A 21,611-nucleotide genomic window follows, 5' to 3' on the forward strand; every position below is an offset into this window, starting at 1 on the left:
AAGTGAATAATTATTACAACACTTTTAAATGTGCACTCTTCATGTATTGTCAAAAGAAAACTTTTAAATGAAGGCCATATTTTTACGTTGATTTTAGTCTTCCTTTTTACATAACCCATTTTGCTTCTGAACCAACCAAGGCTCCCACAAGCTATGTCATTACATGCTATAGCATTCAAATCCAAATTAAGAGTAAAATGACCAGATTAAATGATAAAATTTACTCCAAATTCACCATGGGGATAAAAAAGAGGAACAAGATGAACAATCTTTTAAAAAACTTTATATACAATTTCTGTACACACACACATGCACATACACACATACGATATATGTCATACACACATACTATATATATATAATCTGTGTATATATATATAAACATGTATACCTACATATATATACAGTTAGATTCAATAATACTTAAATTCAACATATATTATCCAATTTTAGCTATGTAAATTTCTGTTTTTTTAATCAATGAAAGACTCTTCACTAGAGATTCCATTTTGTGCCATAGTATGAATAGTTTGGGGTGTGAAGGGTGTGAACCCAAAAGCATTTAAGATGAAATAACGACTAATTAGAATGACTCACACTATTCTAGCAAAATTAACGTGGATATGTAGAATTTCCTTATTCTTAAAACATACCTGTTATTTTTACTCCTTCCTTTGTTTCAGCTGGTATACCAACACCAAACTCATTTTCTCCAGAGACTCTGAAGTAATAGATAGCTCCTTCTTGTAAATTGGTAACTTTGTAGGAGAGGCGGTTACAGTTGTTGGTCACAGAGACCCATGCTTTCTTGCTGGCCTCACGTTTTTCTATGTGGTAATTCTTCACTGGTGCTCCACCATCGTTTTCAGGAACATCCCAGGATAACACTGCAGACTCTTTGGTTACATCTTGCACAGTAATGTTGGTTGGAGGACCTGGGGTATCTAAAACTTTGACAACTAAGGTCAGTGAAGCAGCACTCAAAACATTCTGAATTGTTAATGTGTACTTTCCAGAGTCATTTCTGTTGGCATTTTCAATGGTCAGTGATGTACGAGAGTCTGTGGTATCAACATAAGCTCTAGTACGGAGGTCAGTGTCTGGCTTACTCCACAAGACATTGGGTACTGGTCTTCCTCGGAAAGGCACAGTCATGGTAAATGAGGCACCAGCCTTGACAATCAAGGTCTTCCTCATTTCACTGTCAATATCAAATAAAGGTTCTTCTTCTCTTTCCTTTGCTATCTGAGGGTCAGAGCTATCACTGGGGTCACTAGCACCAACCTTATTGACAGATTTTACTCTGAAAACATATTCAGCTCCTGTTGTTAGTCCGCTTATTGTATATTCTGTCCCTCGTAAGCTCTGAATGGAAGTTTTCCAATCAGTGTCATCAGATTTTTTGTATTCTACAGTATATCCAGTTATCGGGGCCCCACCATCAAACAGCGGCTTAACCCAGGCAATAGTTATAGTTGTCTTGCCTGAGTCCACAATTTTGGGTTTGGATGGAGGAGATGGTAGGAACACTGGATCTTCTGCCCTAATTAAGGGAGAGGTTTCACTTGGAAGACTTAGGCCAGCAGCATTTTCTGCATAAACACGATATTCATATTCACATCCTTCCCGAAGTCCTGTTGATTTCACTCTTAGATCATAAACTGGTTTTTTGTTTACACGCACCCATCTTAGGCTATTTTTCTCTCGCCTTTCAATTATATATCCAGATATTTCACTACCTCCATCACTCTCGGGTCTTGACCAGCAAAGTGTCATAGATTCTTTGGTCACAGAAGTAATTTCCAAAGACGTGGGTGGACTTGGAACTGTAAATGGATCTAGTGCCTTTACAGCTACACTCTCTAGGGGCTCACCAACACCATATTTATTAACACCAGTTACTCTAAATATATATTCATTGCCTTTGAGTAACTTGGTTACTTTACAGGATGTCATCTGTAACTCTCCTTCACATATTGTCCATGCAAGGTGGCTTGTTTCACGTTTTTCTACGATGTAATAGTCGATATCTGCACCACCATCTTCTTGGGGACGTCCCCAGGAAAGAGAGCATTTCTCAGCAGTGAGGCCATTTATTTCAAGTGGTCCTGCTGGTGGACCAGGCTTATCAAGTACTTTGCAATTAACGGCCACAGACCGAGTGCCGGCAACATTCTTCAGTGTTAGTACATATTGCCCAGTGTCTCGTCTTATACAGTCTTTAACTGTTAACAAAGTATGATTGTCTGTTGAGATGATTTCTGTTCTTGCTCTTTCTTCAATTTCTATACCATCCTTGGCCCAGGAAATTACTGGCAGAGGTCGCCCTGCAATGTCTGCATTTATCTTAAGGACCTCTCCAGCTTTGACAACAATAACATCTCGGAACTTGACATCCATCATAACTCTTGGAGGCTCAACATCATCTTTAACTATAATAGGCCCAGTGGATTCAGATGGCTCACTAACTGAGTCAGCAGCATTCCTTGCAAAAACCCGGAATTCATAACGCTGATCTTCAGTAAGTTCAGTTACTTCAAAGTATGTTTCTTGTATATTAGTATAATTGCACTTCAGCCACCGGCCATCTGGTAGTTCTCTGCGTTCAACAATGTATCCTGTGATCTTAGCTCCACCATCATAATGTGGTTTAGACCATTTAAGTGACACTGATTTTCTTGTGATATTTGTGACTTCAGGTTGTCCAGGAGGGTCACAAGGATCTCTTGCAGGGACTGGTTCACAAGATTTACTGCATTTACCAATTCCAGCAATATTTTCAGCATATACACGATACTCATACATCAGTCCTTCATCAAGGCCGGAGACTTTCATTTGAGTATCAGCAATGAGGATTTTATTTGCTTTTGACCAAAGAATGCTGCTTCTTTCTTTATACTCAAGATGATAGCCAATTACTCGACTTCCTCCATCATTAACTGGCACTTGCCAGGTTACAAGCATGGTAGATTTTGTGGCATGCACAACTTTAGGAGTACCAGGAGGACCTGGGGGACTGAATGGATACTCTGCAACAACAGCTGAAGATTCACTGTAGGAGCTCTTTCCATAGCGGTTTTCTGCACAAACACGGAACTGATACTCACTTCCTGTTGTCAGGCGAACTATTTTAATGGATGTTCTTGCAACTGCTTGTGAAACTGTGTGCCATGTTGTAGAGGTGGTTTCTTTCTTTTCAACAATGTAATTGCTAATTTGGCAGCCACCATCATATTCTGGAGGATTCCAAGAAATGGTTGTGCTGTCACAACTAACCTCATCAATACGTATAGGACCTGGAGGTCCTGGTCTGTCAAGGACAATTATAGTAATAGGAACTGTTATGGATCCAGCACTGTTTGAAACACATAATTCATAAGTTCCAACATCTTCCCTTGAAGCTTCCTTAATAGATAGTGATGTTACAGTCTTTGAAGAAGAAACATTGACTCTAGTTGTCTCTTTAAGAGTCTGACCATCTTTTCTCCAGTTCACAGTAGCTTGAGGTCTTCCTTTGAATGGCACATCAATCTTAAGTTGTTCTCTAGCCTTTACATTGAAAGTATGGAAAGGAAGCTCAACTGAAGGCTTTATTTCAATATCCCTTGCAATTACTGGCACTCCAAGTTGTCTTGGATCACTTCTTCCCTTTTCGTTAACTGCAGCTACCCTGAAGACATACTCTTCTCCTGCAGTTAAGCCAGATATAGTTGCTTCTAGAGTCTTAACTTGTGTGCAGGTGCTCCACTTTTCACTCCCTTTAGTCTGCATTTCAACCACATAACCAGTAATTTTGCTGCCGCCATCACTTTCTGGTTTCTCCCACTTAATTGTAGCTGTATTACGGGTCACATCAACAAGAGTTACTCTTCCAGGTGGGAGGGGTGGTTCAGACACTTTAACGGGTTCTGTTGTTTCAGCTGGCAAACCAATCCCATATTCATTGGAAGCCAAGACTCGGAAGTAGTAAGAACATCCTTCTTGTAGATTTTCAATTCTGAAAGTAGTTTTAGTGCAATTATTTGTAATGGTAGCATAGGCTTTTCTTGTAGTTTCTCGTTTTTCGACAATGTAGTTTGTAATCTTAGCTCCACCATCAATAAGTGGTGGTTCCCAGGACAACGTCACTGAGTCTTTCTTCACTTCTCTTACAGTCAAATTCACAGGGGCACTTGGTGAGTCAAGAACTCTGACGTTAACAAAAGCTGTTTTGGAGCCACTATTATTTTCTAATGTCAGATTATACCGACCACTGTCAAATCTGGTAACATTATCAATCACCAACATTGTAAATGAGCTGGTCACCTCGATCTGAGCCCTGTCAGTGAGAATGCCTTCTGCCTTTTCCCATTTAACTTCGGGTTCTGGTCGACCTTTGATAGTGACAAATAAGCGTAAAGTAGCACTTGCACGCAGAACGACCACCTTTCTGAGATCAGCATCGAGTTCTATTTCTGGTGGCTCTATCCTCTCCTGAGCAACCACTGAACCAGGTAGAGTTGCAGGTTCACCTACACCTTCAGAATTGATGGCACAAATACGGAAGTTATATTCAGTGTTTTCTTTAAGCTTGGTCACTGTGAACTGCTTTCCTTGTAATCCTGTTGGTGGAGTGCAGGTTGTCCATTCATCCGCAGCAGCTTCTTTGACCTCTACGACATAGCCTTTAACAGGTGCGCCACCATCATAAATTGGCTTACTCCATGCCAGGGAGACAGAAGATCTGGAAGTGTCCGTCACTTTTGGATTGCTTGGTGGACCTGGTGGATACAAGGCATCACATGCACGGTAGAAAACAGATGGCTCACTAGGTTCTCCCACACCAGCTGCATTTTCAGCAGCAACTCTGAATTCATAGGAATGGCCTTCGGTAAGACCAGTTACCCTGAGCCGCAGATCCGTTAATGTTTTCTTGTTGCACTTGGTCCATCTAACGCCTTCCTTATCTCGTTTTTCAAGAATGTAGCCCTCAATTTCAGCACCTCCGTCGTCTACTGGGCGTGCCCATGTTACTACCATAGAATCTTTGGTGATTGCTGAGACTTCAGGTGTTGAGGGAGGACCTGGTGGCTTATAAGGATTACAGGCCGTAACAGGCCCAGATTCCAAGGGCTCTCCAATTCCATATTTATTCACAGCCATGACACGGAAAATGTACTCATTACCAGGAAGAAGTTTAGTAACTTTGTAGTTAAGGGCCTGTACCTCAGTTGAAACCTGGGTCCAAGAGAGTCGGCTTGTCTCCCTCTTTTCAATGATGTAATGTGAAATATTAGCACCACCATCTTGCAAAGGTGGGTTCCATGCCAGGTAACATTTTTCCGCAGTAACTCCAGTAACTTTCAGAGGCCCTTCAGGAGGCCCTGGCCTGTCAAGTACCTTTACAGTGATGGGTATAGACTTTGTACCACCAACATTGCTGAGTTTCAGAATATATTGTCCTCCATCAGTCCGTATACAGTCTTTGACAACAAGAGTTGTTTTCTGAATAGTAGATTTAATTTCCATTCTAGCAGCTGTTTCTTCAAGTTCTTTTCCATCTTTTGACCAAACAACATCAGGTATAGGTTTGCCACGGATGTCGGCTTCAAGAACAAAAGTCTCTCCTGCATGAACAACGATGACATCTTTATATTTTGGATCCAGAGAGGCATTTGGTGCATCAATTTCATCTCTTGCAGTAATGGCACCACTACTTTCAGATGGTTCACTAAAGTTTCCAGCTGCATTTCTTGCAATTACTCTAAATTCATATCTTTGGTCTTCTACAAGTCCACTCACTGTAAATTCAGTTTCTAATACGTTGGTAAAGCTGGCTTTCATCCAGCGGCCATCAGGTAGATCTTTCTTTTCTACAATATAACCTGTTATTTTGCTACCACCATCATAGGCAGGTTTCTTCCATTTCAGTGTGACATTGTTTCTTGTAATAACAATGGCTTCAGGGCGACCAGGTGGGTCACATGGATCACGAGCAACAAAGCATTCCGACACTTTGCTAGGCTTGCCAATGCCAACAATATTTTCAGCAGAAACTTTGAACTCATACTCAAGGCCCTCATCAAGCCCAGTTGTTTTGAATTTGGTGTCCTGAATGGGGGTCTTATTTAACTTGACCCATAAAATACTGTTCTTTTCTTTCTGTTCAAGATGGTAGCCAATAATTTTGGTGCCTCCATCATTAACTGGCTCATGCCATTGCACAAGCATCTGATCTTTTGAGATTGATGTCACAAAAGGAGTTCCAGGTGGTCCAGGTTCTTTAAATGGATATTGTACAATAACTGGCTTAGAATCCAGTGGGGCACTTTTTCCATACCTGTTTTCAGCAAAAATTCTAAACTGGTACTCCGTGCCTGTTTTCAGTTTGGTTATTTTAACTGTTGTTCTTGCAACTGTTGCTGATACCATGTGCCAAGTGGTGGTGGTTGTATCTCGCTTCTCTACAATGTAGTTGCTTATTTGGCAGCCACCAGTATAGGCTGGAGGTTCCCAAGATATGACTACAAAGTCTGCACTAACTTCATCAAACCGAACTGGGCCAACTGGAGGTCCAGGCTTTTCTAAAACGATAACACTGAGATTTTCTGTTGCTGTGCCTGCACTATTTGTTGCTGTTACAGTGTATTTTCCAAAGTCATCTTTGTTACCTTCTTTAATGTGCAAAAAAGTTGAGGTAGCTGTTTCTTCAACGTTTACTCTTGTTGTCTGTTTAAGAGGCTCACCATCTTTGACCCAAGAAATGTTAGGTCTTGGTCGGCCTATAACTGGAATTTCTATTTTAAGATCTTCTCCAGCTTGGATACTATATGTGTTAAATGGTAACTTTAAACTAGGCTGTATAGTCAAGTCCTTGGCTATGACAGGAACACCCAACACTCTTGGATCGCTTTTTCCTTTCTCATTATAAGCCTTGACACGGAACTGATATTCTTGTCCAGAACTCAAACCAGTAACAACTGCATTACAGACTTTGGATTCAGCCACAATGCTCCATTTTTCAGTTCCTTTGGGCTGCATTTCAACAACGTACCCCAGGACTCTGCTACCGCCATCATGTTCAGGTTTCTCCCACATAAGTGATGCACTGGTCTGGGACACATCAGTGAGTGTAACCTTTCCTGGTGGGGAAGGAGGTTCAGCAGCTTTCACGGCATCAACAGTTTCCACTGGAACACCAACTCCAAATTCATTTTCAGCCATGACTCTGAAGTAATAAATGGCTCCTTCTGTAAGGTTTTCCACTTTAAAACTTGTTTTGCTGCATTTACTACTCACATTAGCATACGCTTTTCTGGTTGACTCACGTTTGTCAATCACATAGTTCTTGACCTTTGCCCCTCCATCAATGATGGGTGGCTCCCATACCAGGAAGACAGAATCTTTTCTCACTTCTTTGACTGCCAGATTCTGTGGTGGTCCTGGAGTGTCAAGAACTTTCACAGTTACAAAAGCAGACTTTGATCCACTGCTGTTTTCCAACTTAAGAATGTATTTTCCAGCGTCATTTCTATCACAGTTATCTATTGATAGTTGGGTATAGTTTACTTCCTTTTCAATTTGGACCTTATCTGTGAATTCACCTTCCTCTCGAGACCAAGTGATCTCAGGCGTTGGACGACCTTTGAATGGAATGTGAATTCTGGCAGATCCACCAGCTCTTACAACAATTCCTTTTCTTAATTCGGAGTCAAGGTCAAGTTCAGGTGCTTCAAGTTTATCTTCTGGTTTCACAGTACCAGGAACTGATGTAGCCTCACCTAAACCAACTTTGTTGAGGGCACAGACTCGTATTTTATACTCTTGGTGTTCAGTGAGTTTTGAAATTTCAAATCGAGTGACTCTTAGGCCAGTCTGTGGAGTAACTATTTGCCATTCTTCTTCATCTGCTTTACAGATTTCTACTACATATCCCAAGATCTCACTGCCACCATCATAGATGGGTTTACCCCAGGCAAGTGTGATTGAATTTTTAGTGGTGTCTACAATGTGTGCATTGGTAGGTGGGCCAGGTTTGAACACAGGATCACAGGCTTTATAATAAACTGTAGCTGGACTTGGTTCCCCAACTCCAGCAGCATTTTCTGCAGAGACCCTGAATTCATACTCATGATCTTCTGTTAATCCTGTCACTCTTAGACGCAAATCTGTAATGCGGCGTTTATTACATTTTATCCATCGAATGCCACTTCTGTCTCTTTTCTCTACAATGTAACCAATAATCTCACTTCCACCATCACTATCTGGACGGTTCCAACAGACGGTCATGGAGTCTTTGGCAATATTTGTGACTTCCAAGCTTTTTGGTGGTCCAGGAAGCACAAATGGATTTTTCATTAGTACTGGTGCAGATTCCAAAGGCTCTCCAACACCATATTTGTTGACAGCCATTATACGGAAAATATATTCATTACCTTCTAAGAGTTTGGTAACTTTCAGAGAATTGGTCACAACTTCTGAAGCAACAACAGTCCAGGCAAGTCGACTGGTTTCTCGCTTTTCAACAACATAGTGAGAAATGTCACTGCCACCATCTTGAAGTGGTGGAGACCATGTTAAAGAGCATTTTTCAGAAGTGACTCCAGTAACCTGGACTGGCCCTTCTGGAGGTCCTGGTCTATCTAATACTTTTACATTTACTGGGAATGACTTAGAACCTGCAACATTGGAAGCTCTTAAAATATACTGCCCACCATCAATTCTAATTGCATCTTTTACAATAAGTAAAGCCTTGAAATCTGTGTTCTTTATTTCAAATCTAGCAGATTCTTCAATTTCCTTATCTCCTCTTAACCACTCAATGGTAGGTAGGGGCTTTCCATGGACATCAGCCTCAAGTCTGAATGTTTCTCCAGCATTTACCACAATTGTGTCTCTGAATTTTGGATCCATTGAAATTCTTGGGAGTTCAACCTCATCCTTGGCAGTTATTGGTCCAGTACTGTCAGAGGGTTTACTTATTGCACCAGCTGCATTCTTTGCAATGACTCTGAATTCATATCTTTGATCTTCAGTAAGACCTGACACAGTAAATTGAGTTTCAATGACATTTGTAAAGCTGGCTTTCATCCAACGACCATCAGGCAAATCACGTTTCTCTACAATGTAGCCTGTAATCATACTTCCACCATCATACACAGGTTTGGTCCACTGTAAAGTGATTTCATTTCTTTTAACCATTATTGGTTCTGGGGTTCCTGGTGGGTCACAGGGATCTCTGGCTACATAGCATTCAGAATTCTTGCTTGCTTTGCCTACACCAACAATATTTTCAGCATACACTCTGAATTCGTATTCAATGCCTTCTTCAAGATTCTGTGCTTTGAATTGGGTGTCATGAATAATAGTTTTGTTGACCTTTGTCCACAAAATACTGTTTCTTTCTTTTCTCTCCAGGTGGTAACCTATGACGGGGCTTCCACCATTGTTGACTGGTTCATGCCACTGTATGACCATGGAGTCTTTGGAAATGGCTGTGGCAAATGGTGTACCTGGAGGGCCTGGTTCTTTATAGGGATATTGAGCTACAATTGGATCAGACTCTAAGGCAAAGCTTTGTCCATATCTGTTTTCGGCAAATATTCTAAATTGGTATTCTGTACCAGTTTTCAGTTTGGTCACTTTGAGTGTAGTTCTAGCAACAGTAGCAGAAACAACATCCCATACTGTGGTGGTTGTATCTCTTTTCTGAACAATGTAGTTGGTGATTTGGCAGCCCCCTGTATATAATGGAGGGTTCCAAGATAATGTAATACTTTCAGCACTGACGTCATCAAATTTAACAGGTCCTTTTGGAGGATCAGGTTTATCTAGAGTTACAATTTCGATGGATGCTGTCTTCTGACCAACAACATTGGCAACTGTGATTCCATATTGTCCACCATCATCCTTATGAGTTTCTTTAATACTGAGTGTGGTGAGATCCAGTGAATCAGTAACATTGATTCTTGTGGTCTGCTTCAGTGGGAGACCATCTTTAGTCCAGGTAATGGTTGGCTTAGGACGTCCAGAAATTGGCACTTCTATTTTCAAATCTTGGCCAACCTGTACACTGTAACTACTGAATGCAGGTTTTACATCTGGCTCAATTACCAGATCTTTGGCAACTATTGGAACTGCAAGGGACCGAGGATCACTTCTCCCCTTTTCATTTACAGCAACAACTCTAAAAAGATATTCTTCCCCTTGAGTTAGGTTGGTAATTACTGCCTCAAGAGACTTTACTCGAGCACACTCTGACCATTTCTCACTGTGTTTAGCTTGCATTTCCACAATATACTGAATGATTTTACTGCCACCATCATGTTCAGGTTTTGTCCAACTCAGAGAGACACTGTTTCTGGTGACATCATCCACAGTTATTTTTCCAGGAGGCTGTGGGACTTCTGCAACCTTAATTGGATCAGCAGTCTGGGCAGGAAGGCCAATACCATACTCATTCTCAGCTGTGACTCTAAAGTAATAACTGCAGCCTTCTTGGAGCTGATCGATTTTCCAAGAATTCTTATGGCAGTTAGTTACAACAGCAGCATATGATTTTCTTGTGGCTTCACGTTTCTCAACAATGTAATTTTTTATTTTGGATCCCCCATCCAACAAAGGAGGTTCCCATGTAATTGATACTGAGTCTTTGGTGATTTCTGTGACTTTCAGGTTAACAGGTGGACTTGGCGTGTCCAGAACTCTCACAGTAACAAAGGCAGACTTTGTTCCACTGCTGTTTTCTAATGTAAGCGTATATTTTCCACTATCATATCGGTTGACATTGTCAAGAACAAGAGAGGTGAAACTGCTAGTGACATCAATTATAGCTGCATCTCGGATTTCACCATCCATCTTTCCCCATTTAACTTCTGGTGTAGGACGACCTTTTATAGGAACAAATAACCTTAAGGAGCCACCTGCCCTTATATTTATGATTTTCCTTAGTTCTAGGTCAAGATCAATGTCTGGTGCTTCCAATTTTTCTTCAACTATAATAGGTCCAGGGACATCAGCATGTTCTCCAACTCCAGCTTTATTAATAGCACAGATACGGAAGTTGTATTCATGCTTTTCCAACAGCTTCTCTACTTCTATGTTTGTTTTATTAATTCCTGTTGGTGGAGTGCACATTGTCCATTCACCAACACTCACATCACATTTTTCAACAATGTATCCTTGAATTTCACAGCCACCATCATATATTGGTTTGCTCCAAGAAAGGAATACTGAAGATCTGGTTATGTCTATGACTTTGGGGTTGTTTGGGGGTCCTGGTTTATAAATAGGATCACAAGCCTTTTGGTAAGCAGAAGGAGGGCTTGGTTCACTAAGTCCAGCAGCATTCTCAGCAGAAACTCTGAACTCATAATCGTGATTTTCTATGAGTCCAGTTACTCTCAGGCGCAACTCTCCAATCAGACGCTTATGGCATCTTGTCCATCTAATGCCTTCTTTATCCCGTTTCTCAAGAACATATCCAAGAATTTCACTACCACCATCAGATGCTGGTCTTTCCCATACAACAATCATTGAGTCCTTGGTCACTGTTGTGACTTCTGGAGCTTTTGGTGCATCTGGTACTACAAATGGATTCTTGGCAACTACTGGCTCAGATTCAAGAGGTTCACCAACACCATATTTGTTTACTGCCATTATACGGAAAGTATATTCATTGCCTTCAAGAAGCTTAGTAACCTTGCAGCTGAGAGTCTGCACATTGGCATCAACCACAGTCCAAACTAAGCGGCTGGTTTCTCTCCTTTCCACAATATAATTTATGATATCACTCCCACCATCCTGAAGTGGGGGTTTCCAAGCTAGTGTGCATTTTTCTGCTGTAACTCCTGAGATAACAACAGGTCCTTCAGGTGACCCTGGTCTGTCAAGAACCTTGACATTCACAGTAACTGATCTTTCTCCTGCGACATTTTTGGCCTTCAGTATGTAATTTCCACTGTCGACACGTACTGCATCTTTTACACTGAGACTGGTGGCAAAGTCGGTGCTTTTTATTTCTAATCGAGCTGTGTTTGAAAGCTCCTGATCACTTTTTATCCACTGAATGGTTGGTATTGGTTTGCCATAAATATCTGCATCAACCTTGAATGATTCACCAGCATGAACCACGATTGTGTCTTTGTATTTTGGATCCATACTTATTCGTGGTGGATCTACCTCATCTCTAGCTGTTATTGCTCCTGTGCTTTCTGAAGGCTCACTAAACACTCCTGCGGCATTTCGGGCTATAACCCGGAACTCATATCTGTGATCTTCAACTAGGCCAGTTACTTCAAAATGAGTGTCAATAATATTTGTAAAACTGGCTTTCATCCAACGGCCCTCAGGTAATTCTTTCTTCTCAACAATATAACCAGTGATCTTGCTTCCACCATCATAGGTGGGTTTCTTCCACTGAAGAGTCACAGAATTCCTTGTGACAATGATTGCCTCTGGCCGTCCTGGTGGATCACATGGGTCACGAGCCACATAACATTCTGATACTTTACTCGGCTTGCCAATGCCCACGATGTTCTCTGCAGAGACTCTAAATTCATATTCAACACCTTCTTCAAGGCCAGTTGTCTTAAACTTGGTTTGAGGAATAGGTGTTTTATTCAACTTAACCCAGAGGATGCTATTTCTTTCCTTGCGTTCTAGATGATAGCCAATGACTCTACTTCCTCCATCACTGACTGGCTCATTCCATTGTACTTCCATGCTGTCCCTGGAGGACAGTGTGACAAGTGGAGTGCCAGGAGGACCAGGAACTTTGAATGGATATTGGGCTACAATAGGCTCTGAATTGAGGTAGGTACTCTTTCCATATCTGTTTTCAGCTGCAATTCTAAACTGATATTCACATCCAGTCTTCAGTCTGCAAGCCTTTATTGTTGTCCTTGCAACTGTAGCTGATACAATTTGCCAGGTGGTTGTGGAAGTGTCCCGTTTCTCAACAATGTAATTATTGATAGAACTTCCACCATCATACTTGGGTGGGCCCCAGGAAAGAGTAATACTATCAGCTGTCACTTCATCCATTTTAACTGGTCCAGTTGGAGGCCCTGGTTTGTCAAGAACGATAACATTAAGGGTTTCAGTAGCTTCACCAGCTGAGTTAGTCAGTTTAACCACATAATGGCCAACATCTTCTCGGCAGGCGTCCTTTATTGTCAGTAGTGAATTATTTTCTGTGCTCTCTGCATTTACTCTAGTTGTCTGCTTCAGTGGTACATTATCTTTATGCCAGGTTACAGCTGGGGTAGGGCGGCCAATGAATGGAACATCAACTTTTAGGTCTTCACCTGCCAGTACAGTGAAAGTATTGAACAGGAGTTTGAAGGCTGGTGGAATGACAAGATCTTTGGCGATCACTGGCACACTCAGTTGTCTAGGATCACTGATGCCCTTTTCATTCTGAGCTGAAACACGGAAAGAATATTCTTCACCCTGAATTAATCCAGTGATAGTGGCTTCAGTGACCTTGACTGTGGCACACGTGGCCCATTTGTCACTGCCTTTGGTCTGCATCTCCACAATGTAGCCTAGAATTCGGCTGCCTCCATCATGCTCTGGTTTCTCCCAAGAGAGTGACACACTGTTTCTTGTGACATCCATCAAAGTTATTTTTCCTGGAGGAAGAGGTCGTTCTGATGCTTTCACAGATTCTGCGGTTTCAGCAGGCAGCCCAATGCCATATTCATTTTCTGCGAGAACCCTGAAATAGTAGCTACAGCCTTCTTGAAGCTGGTCTACCTTCCAGGAAGTCTTGTGGCAGTTTGTTGCAACAGTTGAATATGCTTTTCTTGTTGATTCCCGCTTTTCAACAATATAGTTCTTGATTTTTGAACCTCCATCAAGGAGAGGTGGGTCCCATGTGAGTGTGACAGATGTCTTAGTGACCTCTTTTACCTTCAGATCCTGTGGGGGGCCTGGTGTATCAAGAACTCTAACATTGACAAATGCAGACTTGCTGCCTGAACTATTTTCTACAGTTAGTATATATTTGCCACTGTCAAATCTGTTTACATTTCCAACAATAAGCAGGGTGTAAGAGCTTGTGGATTCGATGCTAGCTTTATCTAAAGATTCTCCATGTTCCCGGGCCCACTTCACCTCAGGTGCAGGCCTTCCTTTGATGGGAACAAAAAGTCTCAGGGTGCAGCAGGCCCTTATAGTAACAACTTTGCGCAGGTCAGCATCCAGTTCAATTTCTGGAGGCAGCATTCTGTCTTCAGCCTTTGGAGTTCCAGGAACAAGGGCAGGTTCCCCAAGTCCTTCGGAATTCATGGCATAGATGCGGATCTTATATTCCTGATTCTCTGTGAGGCCAGTGATAGTATACGAAGTTGCCTTGAGTCCTGCTGGTGGAGTGACAATCTGCCATTCATCTTCCTCTGGCAGGGCAATCTCAACCATATACCCAGTGATTTCTGAACCACCATCATAGATAGGTTTATTCCAAGCGATTGAAATGGATGATCTGCTTGTATCTAGAACACGTGGGTTACCTGGTGGTCCAGGTTTAAACACAGTGTCACAAGCCTTGTAAAATGGACTGGTAGGACTTGGTGCACTAATTCCAGCAGCATTTTCAGCCATAATCCTGAACTCATATTCATGTCCTTCTGTCAGTCCAGACACTTTATATCTTAAATCAGTAAGAGTTTTTTTGTTGCATTTAATCCAGCGTTGGCCAGCTTTATCACGCCGTTCCACAATATAATTGATGATTTCACTTCCACCATCAGAATCAGGATGTCCCCAGCAGACAACCATCGAATCTTTAGTAATAGTTGTCACTTCAGGGTTTTTGGGCGGATCAGGGGGTCCATAAGGATTCACTGCAAGCACAGGCTCTGATTCCAGTGGCTCTCCCACTCCATATTTATTTACAGCCATGACACGGAATATGTATTCATTGCCTTTCAAGAGTTTAGTGACCTTTAGCTTTGTTACTTGGACTTCTGAGGCTACATTTGTCCATGCCAATCTGCTGGTTTCACGTTTCTGTACTATGTAATGATCAATTTTGGCACCTCCATCATCCAGTGGAGGGAACCATGATAGTACACACTTTTCTGATGTCACTTCAGTTACAGCCAAAGGTCCTTCAGGTGGGCCTGGTCTGTCAAGAACTTTGACATTGAAAATGTGTTTAGCAAAGCCACCAGGATTAGTCGCTGTAAGGGTATAGGCACCACTATCCCTTCTTGTTGAATCTTTGTTTACCAGATTAGTAGAGAAATCTGCAATTTTTATTTCTAACTTTGCTGTGCCTTCCAGCTCTTTTCCATCTTTGGTCCATTCCATTGTTGGAGGTGGGCGGCCTGAAACATCAGCTTCCAGTCTGAATGCTTCACCTGCTTTTAATATAACCGTGTCCTTAAATTTAACATCCACCTTTATCTTTGGTGCCTCAACATCATCCCTGCAAGTGATAGCATCAGATGGCTCAGATGGTGGACTGATGGCACCTGCAGCATTTTTGGCGATCACACGGAATTCATATGCAGCATCTTCTGTTAGGCCACTGACTGTAAATTCATTCTCCAAAATGTTGCTGAAGTTGGCCTTCAGCCACCGTCCATTAGGAAGGTCTCTCTTTTCAACGATATAACTGGTAATTTTAAAGCCCCCAGTATATTCAGGCTTAGCCCATTTAAGTGTCACTGTGTGTCTTGTAATATTTAGAGGTACTGGTTTTCCAGGTGGGTCAATGGGATCCAGAGCCAACATAGGCTCTGATGGCTTGCTTGGCTTACTTTTGCCTGCCATGTTTTCTGCAATCACCCGGAACTCATAAGCAATACCATCTGTAAGTCCACTTGATTTGAAAATGTTGCCTGGTACTAAAGCTTTGCTCACAGTCTGCCAGAGAATACCATTTCGTTCTTTTCTTTCAACATGATATCCTAAAATGGGGCTTCCACCATCAGAAAGTGGCTCATGCCAGCTAATTGTCATTGAATCCTTGGTAACTGCAGTTACCTGAGGGGTACCAGGAGGTCCAGGAACCTTAAATGGATAGTTGGCAACTATGCATGCTGATGTGATGCCTGGTCCAACTCCATATCTATTCTGAGCTTTTACACGGAACTGATACTCTAATCCAGTAGTAAGGCGGGTGGCTTTATAGGTAGTACGTATAACGGTGGTTGCTAACTCAACCCAGGTAGTACTGTCAGTCTGCCGCATTTCCACTACATAGTTGCTTATTGGTACACCACCATCGTTCTCAGGTGGGTCCCAAGAGAAGGTTACAAAATCAGATGAAACTTCATCAAATTTGATTGGTCCAGTAGGTGGCCCTGGGATATCATGGACTTGAATGGTGATGACATCACCAACCTCTCCTACAATGTTCCTTGCTGTTAATGGATAGGGTCCACTATCACTTCTGACACACTCATTGATATTTAAGATGGTTGAAGTCGCTGTGGTTTCAAAATTAACTCTCTGTGTCTGTTTAAGAAATTGGTCTCCTTTTTTCCATGTCACTGTGGGCTTCGGTCGACCGAGCACTGGAATTTCAACTTTGATGTTGTCACCAGCTTTGGCAATGACCAGTTTCTGATAGATGCCACGGAGATCCAGCTCTGGAAGCATTGTCTGCTCCTTGACAATGACGGGTCTGCTTTCTCTAGGGGCACTTCTCCCCGCGCTGTTCACTGCCATCACTTGGAAGGTATATTCCTCTCCTTCAGTTAGATTCCTCACAACACATTCTAACCCTTTCACGGTTGTGATGTGGGTCCACTGGTCAGAGCCTTTTCTTTGGGCTTCAATCACATAGCCAGTGATCTTGCTGCCACCATCGTGTTTGGGCTTAGGCCATGCCAGGCTGACGGTGCTCTTAGTTATGTCCATGATGTTAAGGCTGTCTGGTGGAGATGGTGCTTCAGAGGCTTTTACGGGCTCTGTAGTTTCTGTTGGCTCACCAATTCCATATTCATTCTCTGCCATCACTCTGAAGAAATATTCACACCCTTCAGACAAGCCGGTAACTTTATATGTGCATTTATGGCACTTAGTGGTGGCTGTGGAATAAGATTTCCGTGTTGCTTCACGTTTCTCTACAATGTAGTTTGTTATACGTGAGCCTCCATCTATCAGAGGGAGGTCCCAGTGCAGGGTGACACTGTCCTTTGTGATGTCTGTAGGCCGCAGGTTGAGGACTGGGCCTGGCGTGTCCAAGACTCTGACGTTCACAAAGCCACTTTTCTTCCCAGCCGGGTTTTCAATGGTCATGACAAATTTACCGGTATCATATCTGTTACATTCTGGGATAATCAGAAGAGTAAATGATTCCGTATTTTCAATGTTGGCTCGGTTTTTCAGGTTGATGTTATCTTTGGTCCATGTCACTTCAGGAGCAGGACGACCTTTAATTGGCACAAATATCCTAATACTGAGTCCTGCTCTAACAACAAGTGTTCTTCGAAGCTCGGCATCTAGTTCAAAATCAGGAGCCATCTCCCGTTCTACGATTTCAACATCTGGAATCACCGCTGGCTCCCCAACACCTGCATCGTTGATGGCACTGATTCTGAAGTTGTATTTTTCTTTAGTCTGAAGATCAGGAACAACGAACTGAGTGATTCTGAGGGCGGTTCCTGTGGTATCTTTTATCCAGGCCTCGTCTCCTACTTTTTGATGCTCCACGACATAGCCAGTGATTTCGAGTCCACCATCATAATGAGGCTTGCCCCATGCCAAAGAAGCAGATTTCTTGGTAGTATCAGTGACATGTGGATTTGAAGGTGGTCCTGGAGGATCTGAGAAAGAAACAGAGACACAAAAGTATATATTCAGAGTTTGGATTTTGGGTAATTTAGATAAAATATTGGCACTCTGGAATGAACGGTGTTGAAAAAGACAAATACTAACATGCTGCATCTTTCATCAGAACAGAATTTGAAGCCTCACTGGGTGGACCAATTCCTGCTCTGTTTTCTGCACTGACACGGAATTCGTAGGTGCTTCCTTCTTGCAGTCCTGTTACTTTGCATCTGAGATCGGAAACTGGTGTTTTTATTGCTCTCACCCATCGCAGGCTTTTCTTTTCTCTCCTTTCTACATGATATCCTATAATTTCGCTGCCACCATCATCCACTGGCCTTTTCCAGCTGACAGTGGCAGTGTTCTTAGTGACATTTGATACCTCTGGTTTTTCAGGAGGGCCAGGGGGACCTGAAAAGGAAGCAAATTTATTAGAAATCCATGATTTCCTAAACTCTGCTATAAATGTTTCCATGTCAATTCCCTCACATGCTCTACGTACCAAATCTGTCTACCATTTTGACAGGTTCAGACTGTACAGGTTCTCCTTTGCCATAGTGGTTTACAGCTGAGACCCGGAAGATGTACTCATTTCCTTGGATGAGTTTGGTTGCCACATGCCTGCAAGACTGAATATCTTCAGAAACCACTGTCCACAAAAGTCGGCTGGTTTCTCTCTTTTCAAGTATATAGGACTTAATTGGTGAGCCGCCATCTTCCAAGGGAGGTGTCCATGTAAGTGTTGCTTTTTCAGCAGAAACATTACTGATTTCAATAGGACCTGGGGGACCAGGTACATCAAGGACTGTTACCTTCACATGTTCCACCTTCGTGCCAAAAGGATTGGTAGCAGTGATGGTATATTCACCGGCATCTTTTCTAGTGGCATACTTGATAGTAAGCATGGAAGATGTTGGGGTTGAAGTTATCTGAGTGATATCTGATGGTCTAATGTCTTTTCCTGCCTTGGACCAACTTGATTTTGGAAGGGGTTTGCCAAGAATGCTAATGGCATTCAAAACAATGGTATCCCCTGCTTTAATTGTTAGCCCATCTTTTATTGTGGGATCAAGGACAATTGCTGGTGCCTCTGCAAAGAAAAAAATACATTTTAATCAGAAAAGGAAGGAGGCTTAATTTGCTTTAAAAAAAAAAAGTACACAAAAAGTAAAATGGACCTACCGTATTCATCCTTGCAAATAATGGTTTCTGTACTTTCTGATGGAGCACTGATAGCACCTGCTGTATTCTTTGCTCTAATTCTGAATTCATATTTTCCACCCTCAACAAGGTCAGTTACAGTAAAGGCACATTCTGGGACATTAACATGGTTGGCTTTCATCCAAGACTTCGAAGGTAGATCTCGCTTCTCCACTATATATCCTGTTAACTTATGACCACCGTCATATTTAGGTTCAGTCCAAATGAGAGTCACTGAATTCCTTGTTATGTTAATAACCTCAGGTTTTCCAGGAGGATCTAAAACATAAAAGCAAAACCAGTCAAACAAATACCAGTTTTCTTCATGTAAAACATGCACCTGGGTTTTTCTTCATATAATGACTTACCAATTGGGTCCAGTGCCACAACAGGCTCTGATGGTAGGCTTGGCTTGCCCACACCTGCTAAATTGATTGCCATAACTCGGAATTCATATTCAAGACCTTCAGTTAATCCTGTCACTTTAAAGTCTCTCATCCTTATCGGAGTCTTGTTAGCTCTCTTCCACAAAAGGCTGTTTCTTTCCTTGAACTCGAGATGATACCCTACAAAAGACCCGGGGATGTATCAAGTATAAATGCAGCTTGATTTTACAATATATATGTGTTGCCCAAATTATTTATACATATCCATATATATTGAACAAGTAATCATTCTTGCTAATATCTATACTTTTATTACCCAAGCATAGTGCCATTTTTTTTTCCTCTTAGAATATGCATAGTTGTTGTCTTTTTTGGTGAACAATTTTAACTTACAAAAATAGATATTATAATTAAGAAATACTTTATTAACTATTACATTAGGATATTTTCAATAAAATTAAACATTAACCATATGTACTGAAAGAAAAACACATTTCTGTATAAGCAGATAATGTTATCGATAAGCACATATTCAACTGTTCTCAGGGAAATATTTGTGAGGAATCTTGATGTAAAAGCTGTAGGATAAGAACAAACAAAATACCTGTAATTGGAGAACCACCAGTTTTCTTGGGGTCAGTCCAAGTTAGAGATACTGAATCGTGTCTGACATCCACAATATTGGGAGGTGGGGGAGCATCAGGCACATCTAGAAAAAAGTAGATAATGCAAGATTTATAATAAGAAGCCTCCTCAAAACCGTGTTTTGCTTTACGACTTCTGAATTTAAGACACTTACCAAATGGATGTCTCGCAACAATTGGCTCCGATTTCAGGCCTTCCCCTACACCATATTTATTTTCGGCACTGACCCTGAAGGTATATTCCATACCCTCATGAAGTCTGGTTACTCTAAAGGTGGTTTTCTGGACAGCTGAGGCGCACGTCACCCACTTGTTGTTCACAGAATCCCTCTTCTCTAGGATATAGTTGGTGATTTCAGAACCTCCATCATCCTTTGGAGGAGCCCACTTTAAGGTCATGGCTTCTGCTGTCACTTCATCAAATTTGATTGGTCCAGTGGGGATGCCAGGCTTGCCAACAACCTTTATGGAGATAGTTCCTTCCTTGGTGCCAGCAACATTCTTAAGTGTGATTGTGTATTTTCCAGCATCAGATTTTTGGCAATCGTACACTATAAGAGTTGTGTTAACTGCAGATGACTCAACACTGACTCTAGTGTCAGTTGCTAGAGGATCTTCCCCTTTCTTCCAGGAGACTGATGGAGCTGGCTTGCCTTTTATGGGGATCTTAAGCCGGAAGTTGCTGTTTTCTTTAGCCAAGTAGCACAAATCAGGTAGACCCTTTAAGTCAAGATCAGGAGCCACTGTAAAATAGCAGAGATAATTTACTGTTATTTTTAAGGCCAGGCAATTAACTTTTTCAAATAGTTCTAGCTTTTAACGGATTTTTAGATAAGCTAGCGAGTAGGACACAAGAGTGCACTTTCGATGACAATAAAGGAAAAATGAAGATGTGTGGATAGAGCCTTACCAACATCATCCCTTGCCACAACAGTGATTTCGCTTGGGGTTCCTTCTCCATTTTCATTCTCAGCACTCACTCTGAAGGTATATTCCTTCCCTTCGGTCAAATCTTTTGCAGAGTACTGTAGGCTTAAGGATTTCATAACTCGTTGCCACTTATTTTCTTCAGTCAGGAAATCAACTACATATCCAATAATCCGACTTCCACCATCACTATGAGGCTTTTTCCAGCCAATGCTACAGGATGACTTAGATACAGACCTCACTTTCAGGTCCACAACTGGTCCAGGAGTTTCTAAAGCAAAGGAGAAATGATAAGTGTAAGCCCCATATAACAAAGGAAGGAAATAACTCAAAATGATGGGATGATGGTTCATTTGCTTACGGGAAGCTTTGACAGCATCACGAGTTTCACCGGGATCACCAATGCCATACTCATTTTCAGCAAACACTCGAAAGAAGTAGGATTTTCCCTCCTCCAAATTAGGTACTCTGAAGCTTGTTTTGGAGCACTCAGTTGTCACTGTAGACCAGGATTTCCTCTCTGCATCACGTTTTTGTACCACATAGTTTATGATGGGGCTTCCGCCATCAATAATGGGAGGCTCCCAGGTAACATAAGCAGAGTCTTTGGATATTTCCTTAACAGTCACATTGACAGGTGGCCCAGGAGTATCTGGATAAATAGTAGATAAATAAGAAATGAATGTGTAAA

The 21,611-nt window shown here is 41.8% G+C and overlaps 1 protein-coding gene across 1 annotated transcript in view; it reads right to left on the minus strand.

Annotated features, from left to right (window-relative positions):
* TTN (titin) overlaps positions 1-21,611 on the minus strand; it is a 281,502-nt gene that overhangs the window by 32,651 nt on the left and 227,240 nt on the right. The window contains exons 297-305 of the mRNA XM_063695029.1: positions 21,282-21,572; positions 20,904-21,191; positions 20,149-20,736; positions 19,954-20,058; positions 19,332-19,529; positions 18,946-19,242; positions 18,266-18,853; positions 17,872-18,174; positions 654-17,759 (exon numbers count right to left, since the gene is read on the minus strand). Of these exons, the coding sequence (XP_063551099.1) occupies positions 654-17,759; positions 17,872-18,174; positions 18,266-18,853; positions 18,946-19,242; positions 19,332-19,529; positions 19,954-20,058; positions 20,149-20,736; positions 20,904-21,191; positions 21,282-21,572 (19,764 nt within the window). The remainder of the gene's footprint in view (positions 1-653; positions 17,760-17,871; positions 18,175-18,265; positions 18,854-18,945; positions 19,243-19,331; positions 19,530-19,953; positions 20,059-20,148; positions 20,737-20,903; positions 21,192-21,281; positions 21,573-21,611) is intronic.

The sequence above is a fragment of the Gorilla gorilla genome, chromosome 11 (assembly GCF_029281585.2).
Source record: "Gorilla gorilla gorilla isolate KB3781 chromosome 11, NHGRI_mGorGor1-v2.1_pri, whole genome shotgun sequence".
Classification (NCBI taxonomy): domain Eukaryota; kingdom Metazoa; phylum Chordata; class Mammalia; order Primates; family Hominidae; genus Gorilla; species Gorilla gorilla.